The 16,290-nt window shown below is 32.5% G+C and overlaps 1 protein-coding gene across 16 annotated transcripts in view; it reads left to right on the forward strand.

The window, feature by feature from the left end:
- The first annotated feature begins 4,408 nt into the window (after positions 1-4,408).
- Positions 4,409-16,290, forward strand: part of LOC134244326 (CAP-Gly domain-containing linker protein 1-like) — a 43,736-nt gene continuing 31,854 nt past the window's right edge. For 11 of the 16 annotated variants that reach the window (XM_062726585.1, XM_062726588.1, XM_062726589.1 and 8 more), the window contains exons 1-3: positions 8,570-8,705; positions 12,379-12,502; positions 14,347-14,433. In XM_062726585.1, coding sequence (XP_062582569.1) covers positions 12,379-12,502; positions 14,347-14,433 — 211 coding nt within the window. In that variant the 5' untranslated portion in view covers positions 8,570-8,705. Of the gene's footprint in view, positions 4,427-8,569; positions 8,706-9,789; positions 10,188-12,378; positions 12,503-14,346; positions 14,434-16,290 lie in introns of those variants that run through there. The other 5 variants (XM_062726586.1, XM_062726592.1, XM_062726587.1 and 2 more) reach the window with 5 other exon arrangements.

A 16,290-nucleotide genomic window follows, 5' to 3' on the forward strand; every position in this document is an offset into this window, starting at 1 on the left:
CATGCTAAAAACATTACGCACACGACGTGTACGTGCGCGCGTGAGAGTAAAATCGACGTAAAAGTTGCCAAGCTCGCGGACCAAATTAGAGCAAAGAATTTCTGTCAATTTTAGGGTGAAAATATTGGTATGATAGTTTGCTGTATAAATATCGGTTTCAGTGATAATATCTTGATAATAACTGAGGTGACATGATGAAAAGCCCTATATTGATGTGACGTTGTTACGCGTCAACGTCACCGCCATGGTTGGTTGGAAACCTTTTAAGTTACTCTCTGACAACTAAAAAACCCTTTTTTGTTGAAAAGTTTAAAACAAACTGCACAGCAACATGTTGTTGCCTTTTTATTCACTTACACAATTCAATTACTGGAACCAGTGTAACTTCCGTCAGCCATATACCATGATTGCATGAAATTTATACCGATTGCAAATGCGGAAAACGATGTCTATAACTCCAATGCATCGATTAGCACTACAAAATGTGATCATAAAATTGTCATCATCAACATGCACGTGTTTTTGGCTTTTTATCACTTCCCCTACGTAATGCCATACATTTCATGGCTGAGTAGTTTTGACCAGCAATTTTAGTGCAAAGTAACAAAAATACATATATGACCAATTTTCATAATTTTCGGCCACATAGTCAAAGATTTTTCACATATTATGTTCTTATGCATTTCTTTTTCCTTTCAGTATATTTGTTCCTATACATCTTTAGCAGCTATTGAATTTATTTCCAACTTTTGATGATCTGTCCTTCCCCTGTGGCCATGAAATGAACAAATATGAATCTACATTATTTATCAGCCTACAGATGCCTGCATATGTTTATGTATACTTTGATTTTGCTATTATTGAGAACAAGATTTTTGAATAAATCTAATTTCGACGTTGCCTATTACCCAATATAAACTCAACAAGATTCATAGAAACTAAATTTTTAGCCTGGCATCTCTCAGAATCTCAGACCAATGTCACAATAAGTGATTTTGGGAAATCTTGTCCGGACTTCAAAAGCTTGATCAATTGATTCAGGCTTAACTGAATTAGCTGTCAGCTTCAACAAATTACTAAATTACTAATTAAGACTTCTACAATCATTTCCTGTAGAAATGACTATTGTTCAAAGTACTGTTGAAGCAAACAACTAATTTGTTTCAGCATGTACTGAAGGAAACAAGTAAAGAAGCAGTGGCAAGATTTTTGGAGTCCATTTGTGTGCCAATAGTTTGTGATTCGGAGAGAGTTTGGAGCTACAAATCTCTGAAATTATATACGAACAGTGCCCAAAGATACTTTATGTCAAGTTTGGTTGATAATGGGTCAATGGAAGTAAGTTATGAAAAGTTAATGCCAGTGACGAAGATTAGCTCACTTGAGCCACTTCATGCTTTGGTGAGCTAAAGAGTGTGATCAGGTCCAGCACAATCTCTTGATTTAGCTATATAGCTTTAAATAGCTATATAGCTTTATTAAGCTATTCAGTATAGCTTAATTTAGCTATTTTACAACACATTTTTCTTAAAGGTTTAATTTTCTCAGTATGTATAAAAAAGCCCACCTTGGTGCAGTGATGATATACAACTTTGAACTCTTCTTAAAATAATGCATGTAAAAATCACTCATCAAATTATGTCTCCTTGAGAGACTTTGTACTCAAAGTTCTACAAGTTTGGGGGCTAAATAAAGCAATTGATACAGTTACTTCTGCAATGATATTATAATGGAGACCAATTATGTTCAACAAGATAATTGATTGGTAACAGTTCAGCACAATGAGAAGCAATCATACTTTTCCTTGCCTCAAGGCACCCAAGGTAGTGGACAGTTAGTCTAACAATAGAAATTCTCTTTTTGCTTAAAAGTATTCAAAAGCTGCAAAGTTAGAACTAACTTTGATTTTGATTGTTGTTTTAATAGTCCATAGTACATGTATGAAGAGTCAAATACAGTTTACAAATGCGACTTTTTGTTTATTTTCAGCAAAAAAACATATCTGTGAAAAACTGTATATAAATATCTAAATAAAGCCATTTTGAATAGCTTAATAAAGCTATATAGCTAAATCAAGAGATTGTACTGGACCTGGTGATTTACTTTATAGAAACATATTTATGTTCACTTGAAAAACTCCATTTGTAATTATAACAATTTAACAAACAGGTTAGGATACTCATCAATTACTGTAGTACATAAATATTAGTTGCACAAGTACCTGACTATGCGGCTGTCACAGCTGATTTGCAAATTTACAAATGGTTGCAATCGGATCACTTAATTAATTGAGGCTATTGTTTAGCCGTATATTAAGAACATTACCTGTAATTCAAAAATTCAATACATATTAGAGGGCATTCCGTATATTTAGAGCTTAGTTAACCAATAATAGGCCTAACCGTTGTAATTCAGTATTTACAATTTGCGCCATGTTTTCTTTCGTATCTCCTACACAGAAGATTTCGTTATGTATACCGATCCCGACTGGTATCGGGCAAGCTAAAGCTCATTTTATGCCTTGCAGAGAAGTGTAACCAATAATTCCAATATCTACATTGAGATCCCTGTGATATTTTACTTTTGTCAAGTTATTCCTACCAGGACCGTAGCAAACATTTAACAAGAAGCCTATTGTTGTCCACATCGCTCACCTGAGAACCTGCTGCTATTTAAAGGAAAAAAAAAGCAAAAAAAATAAAATAAAAAATCAGTTCTGTATTGAAAAGCTTCAATGCATAAATGGTCCCCAACTACCCTTAAAGGAGAAAGGGAGTTTTAAAAAGAAATGAGTCTACATGTTAAAGAAATGCTTATAAATATTTCTTTGTTTCCCCTCCCCCTGGGTCATGAATTAAACAAATCTGTATCTACATTACCAGGCGATCCTTCCATACAAATGACCAATAATGCTTTGCTGTTCTTGAGAAGACGATTTTTAAAGATTTTCCCTAAAAGATTATATGTAAAATTTTGATTTTGGTTCGGGGTGGAGGGCATTATTTGAACAAAATCAAATCTTCACTACCTGGGTATGATTCCACTTTTGTTTCATTTTTCCTTTCCCAGTGGTTCTTGAGAAGAAGATTCTAACATAGTCTATCGATGTCTGTCAGTGTGATTTAAACGAAGGGGTTTGTTGAAGCGTACTTTTTTTTTTTTTAAGAAATATTCGATTTTTATATAGAATGATTTCAGATTCCAATTTTTGGACAAATTAAATAGATTTCACATTTACGTTTCCATCATTATCAAATAATAAGTCCTTCAGTAAAATAAAATGTTTTGAAGATGACATTACGGAGAACATGATTTTAGAAAAATATAACTTTTCTGTGAATTTTGAAAATTGAGAAACATTTTGTCTCAGAACGGGGGATTGTCCACGCATTATACACCCTCTTTCTTTAATTTATTAATCTTTTTTTCTAATCAACTTCTTTAACATTTTTAATTCTTCTTTTCTCTCTCTTGTTGCCTCGCCCCCGATTAAAAAAAGGTGCCCAGTGTTGTTATATGTATATCATTAGTGTAAAATGTTTTCAGTTCTCAAACCTTGACCATCAAAAAATTCTGGAAGAAGAATATTAATATGGCCATTGTTGTAAATGCATACATGTACATGTTTATTACATGTACTATATATTTTACATGTAGAAGATTTCTTACTCTTCGATTGTATCTCGATCAGAGGATTTTCAAAATTAAACTCGGCATGATTGAGAGAAGAATCTTCAAACAGTGTTAATAGCGTAGATATTAACGACCAGAATACTTCTGATGTGGTAGCCTTCGTGATTATAAGATGATGGATAGCAGGACTGCAAAATGATGCAAATTTCGGTCAGATTCAGCATGCTTTAATTTAAAAACTTATTTAAAGCGATATACTATACACATGTACGCAATACACAAATGTATATTTATATAGGTAATTAGTTTATTATTTGTTGTTTTCATTTTATTTTTCATTGGGAACGAGCTTTAGTTTTGGTTGAAAAAAATTAAAAGGATTTTGTTTTAAAATTGTCAAACTTTCATTTTTAATTGTTATTTATTAATGACTAATACGTAAATTTCCAAACTTACAGCCGAAAAAAATTATATATAATATATGCGTGATTTGACAATAAAAGCAACATTTCAAAGAATCATAATTTTACACCCCCTTCACCTTGCACACAAAACTGATCATTTAGCAATTTAGCTTAGATCTGATATCTATAAATTCTTTCTTTAGAAAATACACTTAACAGTGTAAACTTAAAGCATCGTATTTTGATATATTTTTTTTCAGTTAGAGTTATCTCCCTCGGCAGGAAGTGGTTTGATCGTAGAGCATGCGTGATTGCATTATTTTCAATTTCCACTCCTGTCTGCCTGTCATATTTGCTTTTGAGGGATTTTTTTTATTGAAAGTTTACAGGTATATTAATATCAATACATGAATTATACATTTACAGTTATGACAGTGCCATTTTTTCTTGTGACATGATTAAATTGTCATATGTTCAGTCTGTTCGTGAAAGTTATCTTTAGTGATGTGTCACTGTTCTGCATATCCTTCATCTGTTTGTTCAGATAGACGTTATGTGCCTGGTCAGTTGAGTTCTCATCACAGAAAAAAATTATGTCCATTGTGTGTACATAAAGTTTATCTACCATCTACCTTGACTTACGATTGTTTTAATACAATCACTGTGGATTGATGAATATGCATAGATCGACCTGCAAGTAGACAGGTGGAATTTGCAAAACTCAGGCATAGATAATGAATAGATAAATGTTTAACAGTTGAATATTTCTGTATAGGATGTTTGTAAAGTAATTTATGAAGTGATGTGACATGAATGTTTAAATGCAATAAAACTAAAACTATCGTTAAAATGATATTGTCGGTTTAACGGGATGTATTCGTAATGTAGCAGAAAGAAACACGGGCGATAATTCGCATAGTGCATTTACTAGGAACAATCTAGAGAGTTCCGAATGTAAACATGGCAGGTAATTTGAATCGAGAGAAAAACATTGAGAAAATTAATTGGATTTTCGTCTTTAGATGGATTATTGTTTGGGATAAAAGGCATAAGCAATCTCAAAAAGGTTTGTTTTAATTATTTTGGTAGTTATTCCCAGTGCAAATCATTTTATATTCTTCAAAATCGTTTCGGAGCGGATCCGCTCCGATCTGCTACATTGCAAGTATATGGGACGTATTCTAACTGTGGTGAGGGCTTGTACCGAGACACAGTTAGATTATTCTAACTACAATAAAACCAGTCAGGGATTTTTTAGGGTCTCTCTGGGGCCGAAATTCGGCCCCATTCCCAATGCTGAAAAGTGCATGTTTTTCCCAAAATTACACCTAAAAATTCCCAAATTGAAAAAAAGTGTTAAGTTGTAAATTATTAAAATAAAACAACGAAAAACAGGTGTTACGTTCCCTATATGTGCGATGCAATCGCAAATACTCGGCCATTTCCGTAAACGATAAATAATATGTGCGATGTAGGAGCCATCCGAGAAGTCATTCGGAATACTACGGATGTTTCTAAAGCAGGATCAATGTTTAAAAATTAAAGTCGGGATCGGTATTTAATAACTTAATGTGCATCATGGCGGTCTCTCCAGTTTGCCCCAGACGGTAATTTTCAGGCTGGGTTGAATCGCTCTTTAGTCTTATTCTTATAAACTAGTCAATCAGTACCGATTAATCACTCATCAGGAACAAACCTAATAAACTAATTGTGCCATCCTGCATAAATAAAGGATATTATTATTATTATTATTATCAAATTTCATTTTTTTAACGAACTTCTTAAATAAGGTAAAAATAAAGATGACAACATATAAATATGTTCATTTACAATTTTATCATACTCGGCGGCTTTGCCATTTTTTAGCTTCTAAACTTCAACAGCCGCTATTATTTCATATCAGTAAAGCTGATTGAAGCCAGTTTCATACAATAAAAGATAAGAAAAAAAATGAAACGGTTGACTTTTGCTTGTTATTTCCTTTTTATTTGTATGAAGATATTTTTCCCAATTTCAACCAAATATCGCTGTTTTTCCCAATCTGGACGGCCCCAGCCCCTGGAATCAAAGGGTAAAAAAATCCCTGCCAGTATTGCTTCCATTCCAACATGCCTTGATCTGAATTCAGGATTTTGTTGTTTCTTAATGTGTAGTGTTTGTACTAAGAAAGCTTTATTTTTACAAATGTCTGAACTATATCACTGGATACAGTTGAAATTACTCTGTTTGGGTATAGTGCAAACCTGCATTCTACTAGCTGTTGACACATACTTCTGATAAGAATTCCTTCAAAGACATTAATTACACTCATTTATATGAGCTAGGATGGCAGTTATGCATGAAACTTACTGTCAAAATGGATATTAATGTATCCATGAAAGCTTAGTCCTATTAATAGTTAAAAGTTTTTAGAAGTAGGCACTAAGAAAATTATGATGGTATTGTCAACAGTAAATTATGGATAAAATGCATAAATTATGAACCAAACAAATTCTCAAAATATAGAACAGGGAAAACACTTGTGATTTTATCTGCCATGAATGCAAAACTTTTTGACAATTGTAATCCTTAGTCCTATGCCCTATAACCTTATGACCTTTACCCTTTTTTGAACTAGTAGCAAATTTTTTGGGCCACTCATTGGTCAATCTAGTTTCACATTGATAAGTCTCAATCTGGTAAAAAGAAATAAAGTAATTTTTGAAATATGAATATAGAACTCATGATTGTCATTTTGCATGAAATTGCTTTAAAAATGCACTAGTGCCTGCATATTCATTCGTGTTAACAGAAAAAGACATACTGTTCATTTTTCAAACATTTGTTATGACCAGCAGTTCCAGAAACTCTTAACGATTGGTTGTTATCAGATCAAGATCACACAGTGAGTTCACTTTAATACATGCATTTCTTGATATAATTTCATTTATGTTATCAATGATTTTTTAGATGATGATTTACACATAGATAAACTATAAATGAACATTTCAGTCATGAAAAAAAATATTTATTGATTAAGATAATTGAAATAAAGTAAAAAATATTCATTGATATATATAACTGTAGGCATCATTGTTTTGGGAAGGTGCTCTACAGATAAAGATTTATATTTAGAACATTGCTGCTGGTTTTTACATATTAAGTTTAAGATTTTATTGATAGGAAATTTTAAACTACCATAAACAATCTGGGAGACGGTATACATGTACAGATTTTTCTGCTTCCTTCCTTTTTCAGTATTTAATTGTCCACTGATTTATGATTTATTCTTTTTTTGATGGATGACCTCATTAACCTAAGCTATTGTAATTAGGTGTATGGATGCTAATTTTTGACCCAGTATGGCAGTAGGAAGTAGCATGGGCTTACAAGCTTTAAAAACAGAAATCTTCATGGGAAATCAAATTCAATTATTTTGTTGATACCGGAGTAAGTTTCCTCATTCATTTAGCCTGACAATATTGTACTATAAATCTGTGAAATAAACAGAGTATCACCTTAAGGGGTAATTTCAAATTGTAATTGTTATTTACATCCCATGAGTTCATTTCCTAGAATATCAAAGTAGGTCATAGTTGGTTACCGGTATGGATGATACAGGATTGTCAGAAATATTTTGTTTGCTAGGTAAACGTATGGCAAAGATACACTTTTTTTTTCCTTAAAAATTTTCAAGAAGAATGAATTAAGGTATATGAACACATAAGTTCACTAGTCCATTATGTTTTGTCGAAATTTATAGCATAGAAATTTTATTATAAAACAGCTGTTCTGAGAATTTTTTTTTCTGTAGTCAGGCTAACTCTTGAATTTGTCATCACGGGATGACTAAGCCCTGCAGCTTGGCAATGCATTCATTTTAAAATGTCTGCATCTTATTATCAGAGATTGGAATTTGAATTGTAATCTTGATAACTTTATCACATGCATGTAAGTATTGACAGGTCTATATTTTATTGCCCTGGTAGCCTGGTAGAGCTGCTTTTTTATTTAAATGCCATTTGAACAATAGGGCAGATTGGTACATGTGTTTTAGCTGCAGTGTCAAAATCCCAAATGAATGAAATTTTGTGTCAAAAAGAGTTTTAAACAGATGTAATATTGAGGGATACAAGTTTGGAAATATTTCCCACAGAATTACGTCCATGTGTATACTACTTTCGGAAATTATCCATTAAGAAAGTACAAATTATATTGTCAGAGTCCTTGAAATTGATGACACCGCCTATCAAGTATATGTAACATCAACGATTTGGGGATTTAATAACATCTCTATTTATAAAATAAGCGGCCGCAGATTATTATCTGGATAAACCTGCACTTGAGCAAATGAATCACTGAATAGTTCATTGATAAATTACAGGCCTTGATTATTTTGTGATTCGAAAGCTCTTTTTTTTTTTAAATGGAGGACCTCTGAATATAGGCTTGTTAGCCTAGATAGAGGTCTGTTTAAGGTTTAAACGACGGAAACTGATTTGCAGAGAGATATTGCTTAAATCGTATAAAAAAAAATTTCTGTACAAGTTCTTTGCAAGTGGTGGTACAATGTATTACTCAATTAAAAAGTTTTAAAAATTGTATTTTCAGGACCTCATTAGTGGTTACAATGTGAAGAGTACAGCATAATAATTACGGAGCGTTTGGAATTAGTTGTGGAAGACAGAGGTAGGTATAGTAGTTATAAATGCTATTGTTTGCCGAATTCTGTGACTGAATCATTACACATTACACATATGGACAAGTTGTTATTGGTGTCTGTGTGTCAAGTCTTGTCATGAAGGGGTTGATTTAAAGCATTTCAATCACTATAATATACATTGGAGCAAGTCTTCCCTTATGAGTTGATGTTTTTTGTATCAAATGACTATCAAAATGTTAAGGGTTTAGGGGCATATGTTGTGATAAATGAATATTTTACCAACTCTGATGTATATGTAAATAAAGTATGACTAACTGTCAAGAGACAAATTTAATATGAAATTTGAAATTTAATTTCTATACCCTTGAGAAATGCTGAATTTTATTTTCTGCATTTTGCTTACAAGTATAGGTTTTTATAGATACACGAAGCTCTTTCTAGAGAAGTGTTAAATTCATCAGTCAGCTATCAGTTACACAAAGTATTTAAAATTCCTCAGAAGCCAGTGTCGGGGACTTGATGTCAAGTAATTTTTAAACTAAATGGGAAGAGGTATGTGTATTGTCAGGTGAGAAGACCCCAGACAGGTGCTCGTTTGTTTTGTCAACAGGTGTGTATTACATTTTGTGGACAGTGAAATATGTACACGGAGGTTATGTCACAGCAGGGGCCTTTGTGCCCCTAGGGGGGTGGAACATAGTGAATGTGACCTTTGTTGACCTATGGTTTTCTTTAGTGTTTAATGTAAACATTTCCATTATATGTTACTTGGGGGTCTTGTGATGTGAACTTCATGGTGTAAGTTTCATTAAGTGTGAGTTTCTATTTTGAGAACTTTCTCCCTTCCAACTTATGAAGTATATACTTATTGATAATAAGCTAACAGCTTCCTCATATTTTTTCTTTGGATTTTCACAATATGTGGTGTTTGTACCATAATTAATGTTGCTAATGAACTTCACGTATAATTTCTTTTTCCTGCTGGCAGCATTGAGATGTTTTGGAGGAGTTTCCCCATCATCTTTGCCTTGGTGCCAAAATCTGTTCTGTATGTGCATGCTGATAAAAAAGCAATAGTACCTACTTATTTTTTTTGTATTGCTTGTGTATTGCATACAAAAACACAAACGATCATGTGCTGCAATTCCAAAAAACAGAAATATTAGGAAGAAAATATTAATTAGGGGAAATACCAGTGTTCAATTTTAGTTCAGGAATATTTTCCCCTGTGAACTTAAAAATACCAAGATTTAACACAAATATAAGCAGAGAATATGTGAAAGGATTATATCCAATGGCAAAACAGTGATGAATGATAGGCTCAAAACACAATGTGTGTCATTTCTGCTGTTGGTTTCTTATCCAAGTAATCATTGTACAAAGGAGGATTGATAACACTTAGTCGTGCTTTTGGTTATTTGTCTCCAAGCTTAGAGGATTTCTGTCTGGATATCCCAGGACAATTCAATTAACACCAAGAATCGATTTGTTTCTTCTTCAGTGCAATTGTAAGTTATCTGACATTGGTTGTAATCGACCCTTAAAAAATACCCTATGGAGTAAGTTGGTCAGAGATATGATTTGCAGTTATTCATGCTACATTGATTTGGTGTATATAGACAAAGTTCGGAAGGTCAAATCACTGGAAATTAAATGATAGAGTAAATTTGACATTATACATGGGTACATCTCTATTCAGGTTTGTCAAACATAAATCCCCTTTAAACAATATGTCTGAATTCCGATATTGACATTTAAACCCATTGAAAATCATTTAATTGAGAATATACACTGATTTATTTCTTGAGCCTATTTCTACATTGCATAAATACTTAGAGAGTTGCATTATAAAGGGACATACATGTGTTATTGACCTATGGTGAGAGCATTTGGCAGACTCGCTCATTCATAAAGAATGCCACAAATATTATTGCATATGGCTTAGATACTTTATACATGTATGTATTTTTTATCCTTGAATAAAGAGAAGGCAGTTTGGCTAGAAAAATAGAACTAGTTTGGGTCTTGTTGACTGATTATTGTATTAAATAGTCTAAAAATATTATATCTGATCAGTTTTACATAGTAGTAAATATTAGATTATATATTGTCTTATAGTTTACCCTTTTTAAAGACCCAATTTTTTTACCGTACGGTTACCTGAGGAGGGGGAGTGGTCCAAGTAACAGTGGTGTTATTTACCTGGAGACCCCCGATACCCAAGATGTCAAAAATCTATATACACGTAGCATTACACAGGAAGTCTGTGTCTGGTGATCAGGGTCGACATTCCGTGTTTCATGTCTAAATTTGAGTGAAACTACTTGAAATAATTGAAATATTTCAATATAAAATTTATTTATAAATACTTTTAAAGCGATAACTAATGAAGAAAAAAATTATAAAGAAATATCGTTTTTTTTTAATTTAGAAAAAAAGACAAATTAAAAAAAAAGAACACAGAGTAAAACTACAAAGTACACATCATTTTTTTTAATTAAACTTGTGTAATTATCAAAATTAAAAAAAAAAAAATATTCCATTCATTATAAGGTAGGCCTATGCGTCGTGTGAACATATACAATGCACCGTACCGCGATAGGAATATTGCCTATACGTTCTGATCAACAATAGTGTCGAAAATATTCACAATTTCCGGGTGTTCGTGTGTTTAAAATTTTTTTTATCGTTTGCAAGATTACTTTTATACTTTTAAGAATTGATCTTTGGTTGTATTTATTCACTTTTTAATTCCGAATATTGGGTATTGACAGATGTTAGGAAATTAATTTAAAAGTTACAATCTCGAAACTCCTATAGCTGTTTCGGACATTTCAGAACTTTACAACGGAACATGGTATATATTGTATTCATATATACGTAGATAAAACATGGGATAATTTTTTTTTCATCCATGCCGTTTGTGCTAAAATCTTTTCCTATTTATCATATTCCAATTTTAATCTGCAAATAGCGTTCCTGTGCACGGACTGGTCTAAATTCTACAGCAGATATCTTGGACGACATATCGCCTAAAATATACAATATAGCCGTTGAGATTAAAAGCAAATATTTTATAAAGTCATGTTTTAATTATCTACTCTCAATTGTTTTTAAAATAAAATTTTACCAAGATTCTTTTTTAACTTCTGTGTATACAAGGCGGCTACATGAAAGTGTTTGACGCGTGACCAGGCAATCGTTTTCAAAGGACACAAACTCAGACTATCATGTAGCACGGGTGGCTGACCTGTCAATCAAATCAGAAGCTATTGTTTTTTTAATGATTGACAGGCGGTAAATTATTGATCTTGAATCAGGTAGATTTTGGGGGCGTTAACATAAAATTGGGTGTTTAAACTAAGTAAATGATAAAAATGAAAGACAGATGTGACTTTTTGCACAGGAAATTGTTCTTATGGCTGCCTACAAAGATTCTTGGATAATAGACTTTGTGAGCAAGCTAGTTTATTTCCGAGTCTCTGAGGTCTAGATTGTTAAATACAGAGATAGTCAATCAATAGTTGGAATGAAGTGAGAGTGTTATATTACATGTGAATTATTGATCCATTCTTTTATTTGTTAGGTTGTTATACTAAATCTTGTTTGCCATCCCTCCCTATTCTTGACCACTTCATGTATAATACCATATGTCACTTATTCCATGATACTGATGTCCAGTTTGTTTGATTATTTCAGATGAGTTTGCCTCGACCTTCGGGGCTGAAGGCCCCCTCCAAGATTGGGCGCCCCACCGGGCTCCCCCAGCCCCGTTCGGCAGGTACAGGTATCCCCACCCCTGGGTCTGTGCACAAAGCCCAAAGTAAGCTTCTCCTCACGTTGTCATTGTTCCTACACCAGCGAGGTCATCTGTGATCTGCATTTCACTCATGGATTTGTCAAAGACACATGACAAATGACCTATTCCAGGAGAGAAGTGCAGATTACTGTTGACCCAAGATGGGGTTCATTATAAATACAGTAATAACAGCTAGGAATTATAATTCTGAAAGTCATTTAAAAAGTTCTGGATTATGGCTAGATCTATTTTAAAGAAAATGATTATCAAAAACACTGTTGTTAAAATTTAGAGTTACTTCTCCTTGAACTGTTGAATTATTATTCAAAATTTCTTATCAGCCAATGTTAAACAGGGTAGAAAAATTACAGTTGGAAATGAAGATATGTTGATAGTCAGTTTTGTTAACAAAATGGATGAAAATACATGGTAAACACAGTCTCATCCTTGTGTATATAAAGCTTATGTTGGTAAGGAAAAAAGAATTTATCTATATAGGAAATCAGCTATCCATATCATACTTACAGATAAAATCTGCTATACCCTGGCCTTATCTGGAAGTGAACACTTGAGAAAATTTTAACAATGTTTATTTTAGCATGTTAGTGTAATAATTTTGGAAATATATGTATATATTTAGTTAAACATACTGTATTTAAATATTGAACCCCATTTTGAATAAGCAAATTCATAGATGTCTTAATAAAGATCAAAATATTGTGAAAATGTTTTTAAAAAGAGTTTTGAATTTTCAGCTGAATTTGCTCTGCTTTTGTTATTTCCTGATTTGCCACTTGGCACATTAGATTTCTTGCAGTTAAAAGTACAAACATCACACTTCCATTCTAAATCTCTGCACCTCTGCACTACTTTGAAATCTGCTTTTCATTTGAAATTTCAGTGTTGGTTGATGTTTGTGCTGTTAACTGGGAAAAATGGGCCTTCAGTGTTGTTTTGTAGTGCAGTGATAATTTGTTTGCAGAAAAATTAATGTTGAAGTGAAATTTTGTCAAAAGTAACTGTGTGCAATGCATGTTTAACTGTCTTAGAGAATTCATTTAAAAAAAAACATGGAATAATTGGGAAAATGCTCTTTCATTTTTCTTGTTTTGTTGTCTTTTTATTTTCAAACTCAACTTTCTGGCTTTATGTTTAAGGTTCTGGTGCATGTGTCCTTTATTTTCAGCAAGCTTTTAGCAAAATTGCACTTTACTTGTACTTTTCACCCATGGGCTTCTGAAATCTTACTTCCAAGACTTTTGAAAGTAAAAAAAAATGGAGATAATTTTTGATAAGGAGATATTTAGACTTCGTGAACATGTTTTTATTTACTTGATCACCCTCATGGCACAATGTTTAGAGCATCTGCTCTAGGGTCGTGAAGTAAGAAGTTGATCTTTACGTCGTGGATTTGAATCCCACTGTGAGACCTGGAGACCGGTCTTTCGGTTGAAACCATGTAAACCGAGGTCCCGTGTTGCAGTAGGTGCTGGCATGAAAAAGATCCCTCACTACTCAATGGCCTTGACTGCTGAGCATAGGACAAAATTTGCAGCTCTCCTTGGCAAGTGGTGGCATCTCTACGAGTCAAAAATTCTTGAGAGGGACATTCAACAATTTACAATCAATCAGTGATATATTTTCCAGACAATCTCAGTGAGTGTTTATTACCAGTAATACCATACACATTATACCGGTAGATGACAAACCATTTCTCAAAGAATTGGTCATTTGCCAAGGTAGGGAGGGAGTTGGGTCACTAAGAGTTGAAAGGGGGTTGGGGTTAAAGCCATGAAGTTGAGTTTGGTTCTCTTTAGTATCCCCTCCTAAGTTGTGACTAGTTGCTGTGTATGCTTGATTTGTTGAAGGTGCTATTGCTAAGAGCGCCCGAGCTGCTGGTATTAACGCCAATTTAGCCGAAAAATATGCCGCCGAGATGGTCCAAAAACTGCCAGGTAAAGACAGATATATAGAGATGTACACAGATATTTTTTTTAGACATTATTTTTGGGAAAATAATTTTATAATGCAGTAGATTTCACTCAATTAGTCTGAATTAGATGTATATCGTTAGAGGGAAATTTGTAGTAGAATTTTTTTAAGTGTGATTTTTTTGTAGCTGGATCAATTACGAGAAATATAATAATTGCCTAAAACCTTCAAGATAGTTTTTATTACATACTATATATCACAAGTTTCTTCCATCTCAGACGATTTCTGCTCTGTCAACTGCTTTTTTGTTGTTTTATAGACTAAATTCCATTTTTGCACTTCATTGTTTCTCGTTTTTCTTCTTAGATTTTTGTTGGGTAAAAGCTGCTTCAATTTAAACCAGCTTGTTTTCATTTAGAATATTTGCAGATGCTTTCTAATTAAATACAGGCTTCGTTTCTTTCAAATTTATTATGTATGAATGGATAGCTTTCTCAGTTGTGAGTTTCTCTTTGTTTAATATTATTTTCAGCACATTACTAGTAATATATATGACCATTGTAGAAATTGACATTTCAACTTATGTAATTAAATGTATTTATTTTTATATTAAACTTCACTAAAAGGTCGGAAAGGTAAGAATCCTATATCTGTAAAGGTCAACTGGAACTCTGTGTATTAATGCTTCACTGACATTTAATTAATTGGTTTAAGATTAAGGACTGCCTTTGTTTAATTTTCTTTTAATCAAGATTAAAACTTTCTTTTGTCTTCAATTAAAATACTTCTCAGTCAAAGTAATGGGATTTTGCATTTTAACCAATTTGAAAGTAAACTGAAAAAGTCACAAGCTTTCTATTAAACAGTTTAAAAAAAACCTTGAAATTTTTATCAACAAAGATTTTTTTCCCATGATGTTTCAAGTGTAAATATAACATGATTATGTTAAACATATATATATACATATTATAAATGGTTGGAACAAAAGGTGAATATTTATGGTCCCTCTGCACAGCTTTCTTGTTTTGTCTACGCCTCTACGGATGCCTATGGACCGCCACTCATCACTGAAATGTCCAGCTGTGGTGCACAGTAGCACAAGTCATAGGGCAGCTAGGATTATCAATAATCAAATTTTTAAAAAAAGTCTTTTCAGAAAAATTAAAATGAAAAAAAAAAAACGTTAAAAAAGTTTAAATAGAAATTTCCTGCATCAACCTATACACTGTAATATGGTTGGAGCTTTTTGTGATGTGGTTTTATCTCATGATTGCAAAAGACTACAATACATGTTCTTCATGTTTGTTTTCACATGGTGTTATTAATAAATATTAATAAGTTTGTGTGGGCAGTATTCAGCATTTCATCCTGTACAGAGATTTTACAATAAACTACTCTGATATAAAGTGCTGTACTAGGGGATTTTGACGTATTCTAGACAAGGAAGCTTTCCGATTTGTAGATAAATATATTTCCTTCATGTATATCGTAAAAGTAGAAATACCTTGTGGAAATTACTTGTCCTTAAGTACCTAAACATGTACCAGTACTTGATATTGAAATATTGATTCATTTGTAAGTCATGTATTGCTATTATACCTTTAGAAGTATTACGAGTCATCCCTTGTTGAATTTCTAAACTTTAAGTGTTTTCAATAGAATTAATATAAATGCTTCAATTAGTTTTAAAATTTCATTAGTTGGAATAAATATCGTAAAATGTTATAGCTACTTTTATATATCATTATTATATGCATATGTATTTCCCTGCACAAATTCCCAAATGCAATGGTGTTTTTTTACATAGAGCAAAATCATAAGTCATTATCAAAATTTTATACTTAATTTTATATTAAAGTTTATTTTTATTCAAGGATATG

This window comes from Saccostrea cucullata, unplaced genomic scaffold, assembly GCF_032062105.1.
Source record: "Saccostrea cucullata isolate Sc308-1 unplaced genomic scaffold, CSIRO_AGI_Scuc_v1 ctg330, whole genome shotgun sequence".
NCBI lineage: Eukaryota > Metazoa > Mollusca > Bivalvia > Ostreida > Ostreidae > Saccostrea > Saccostrea cuccullata.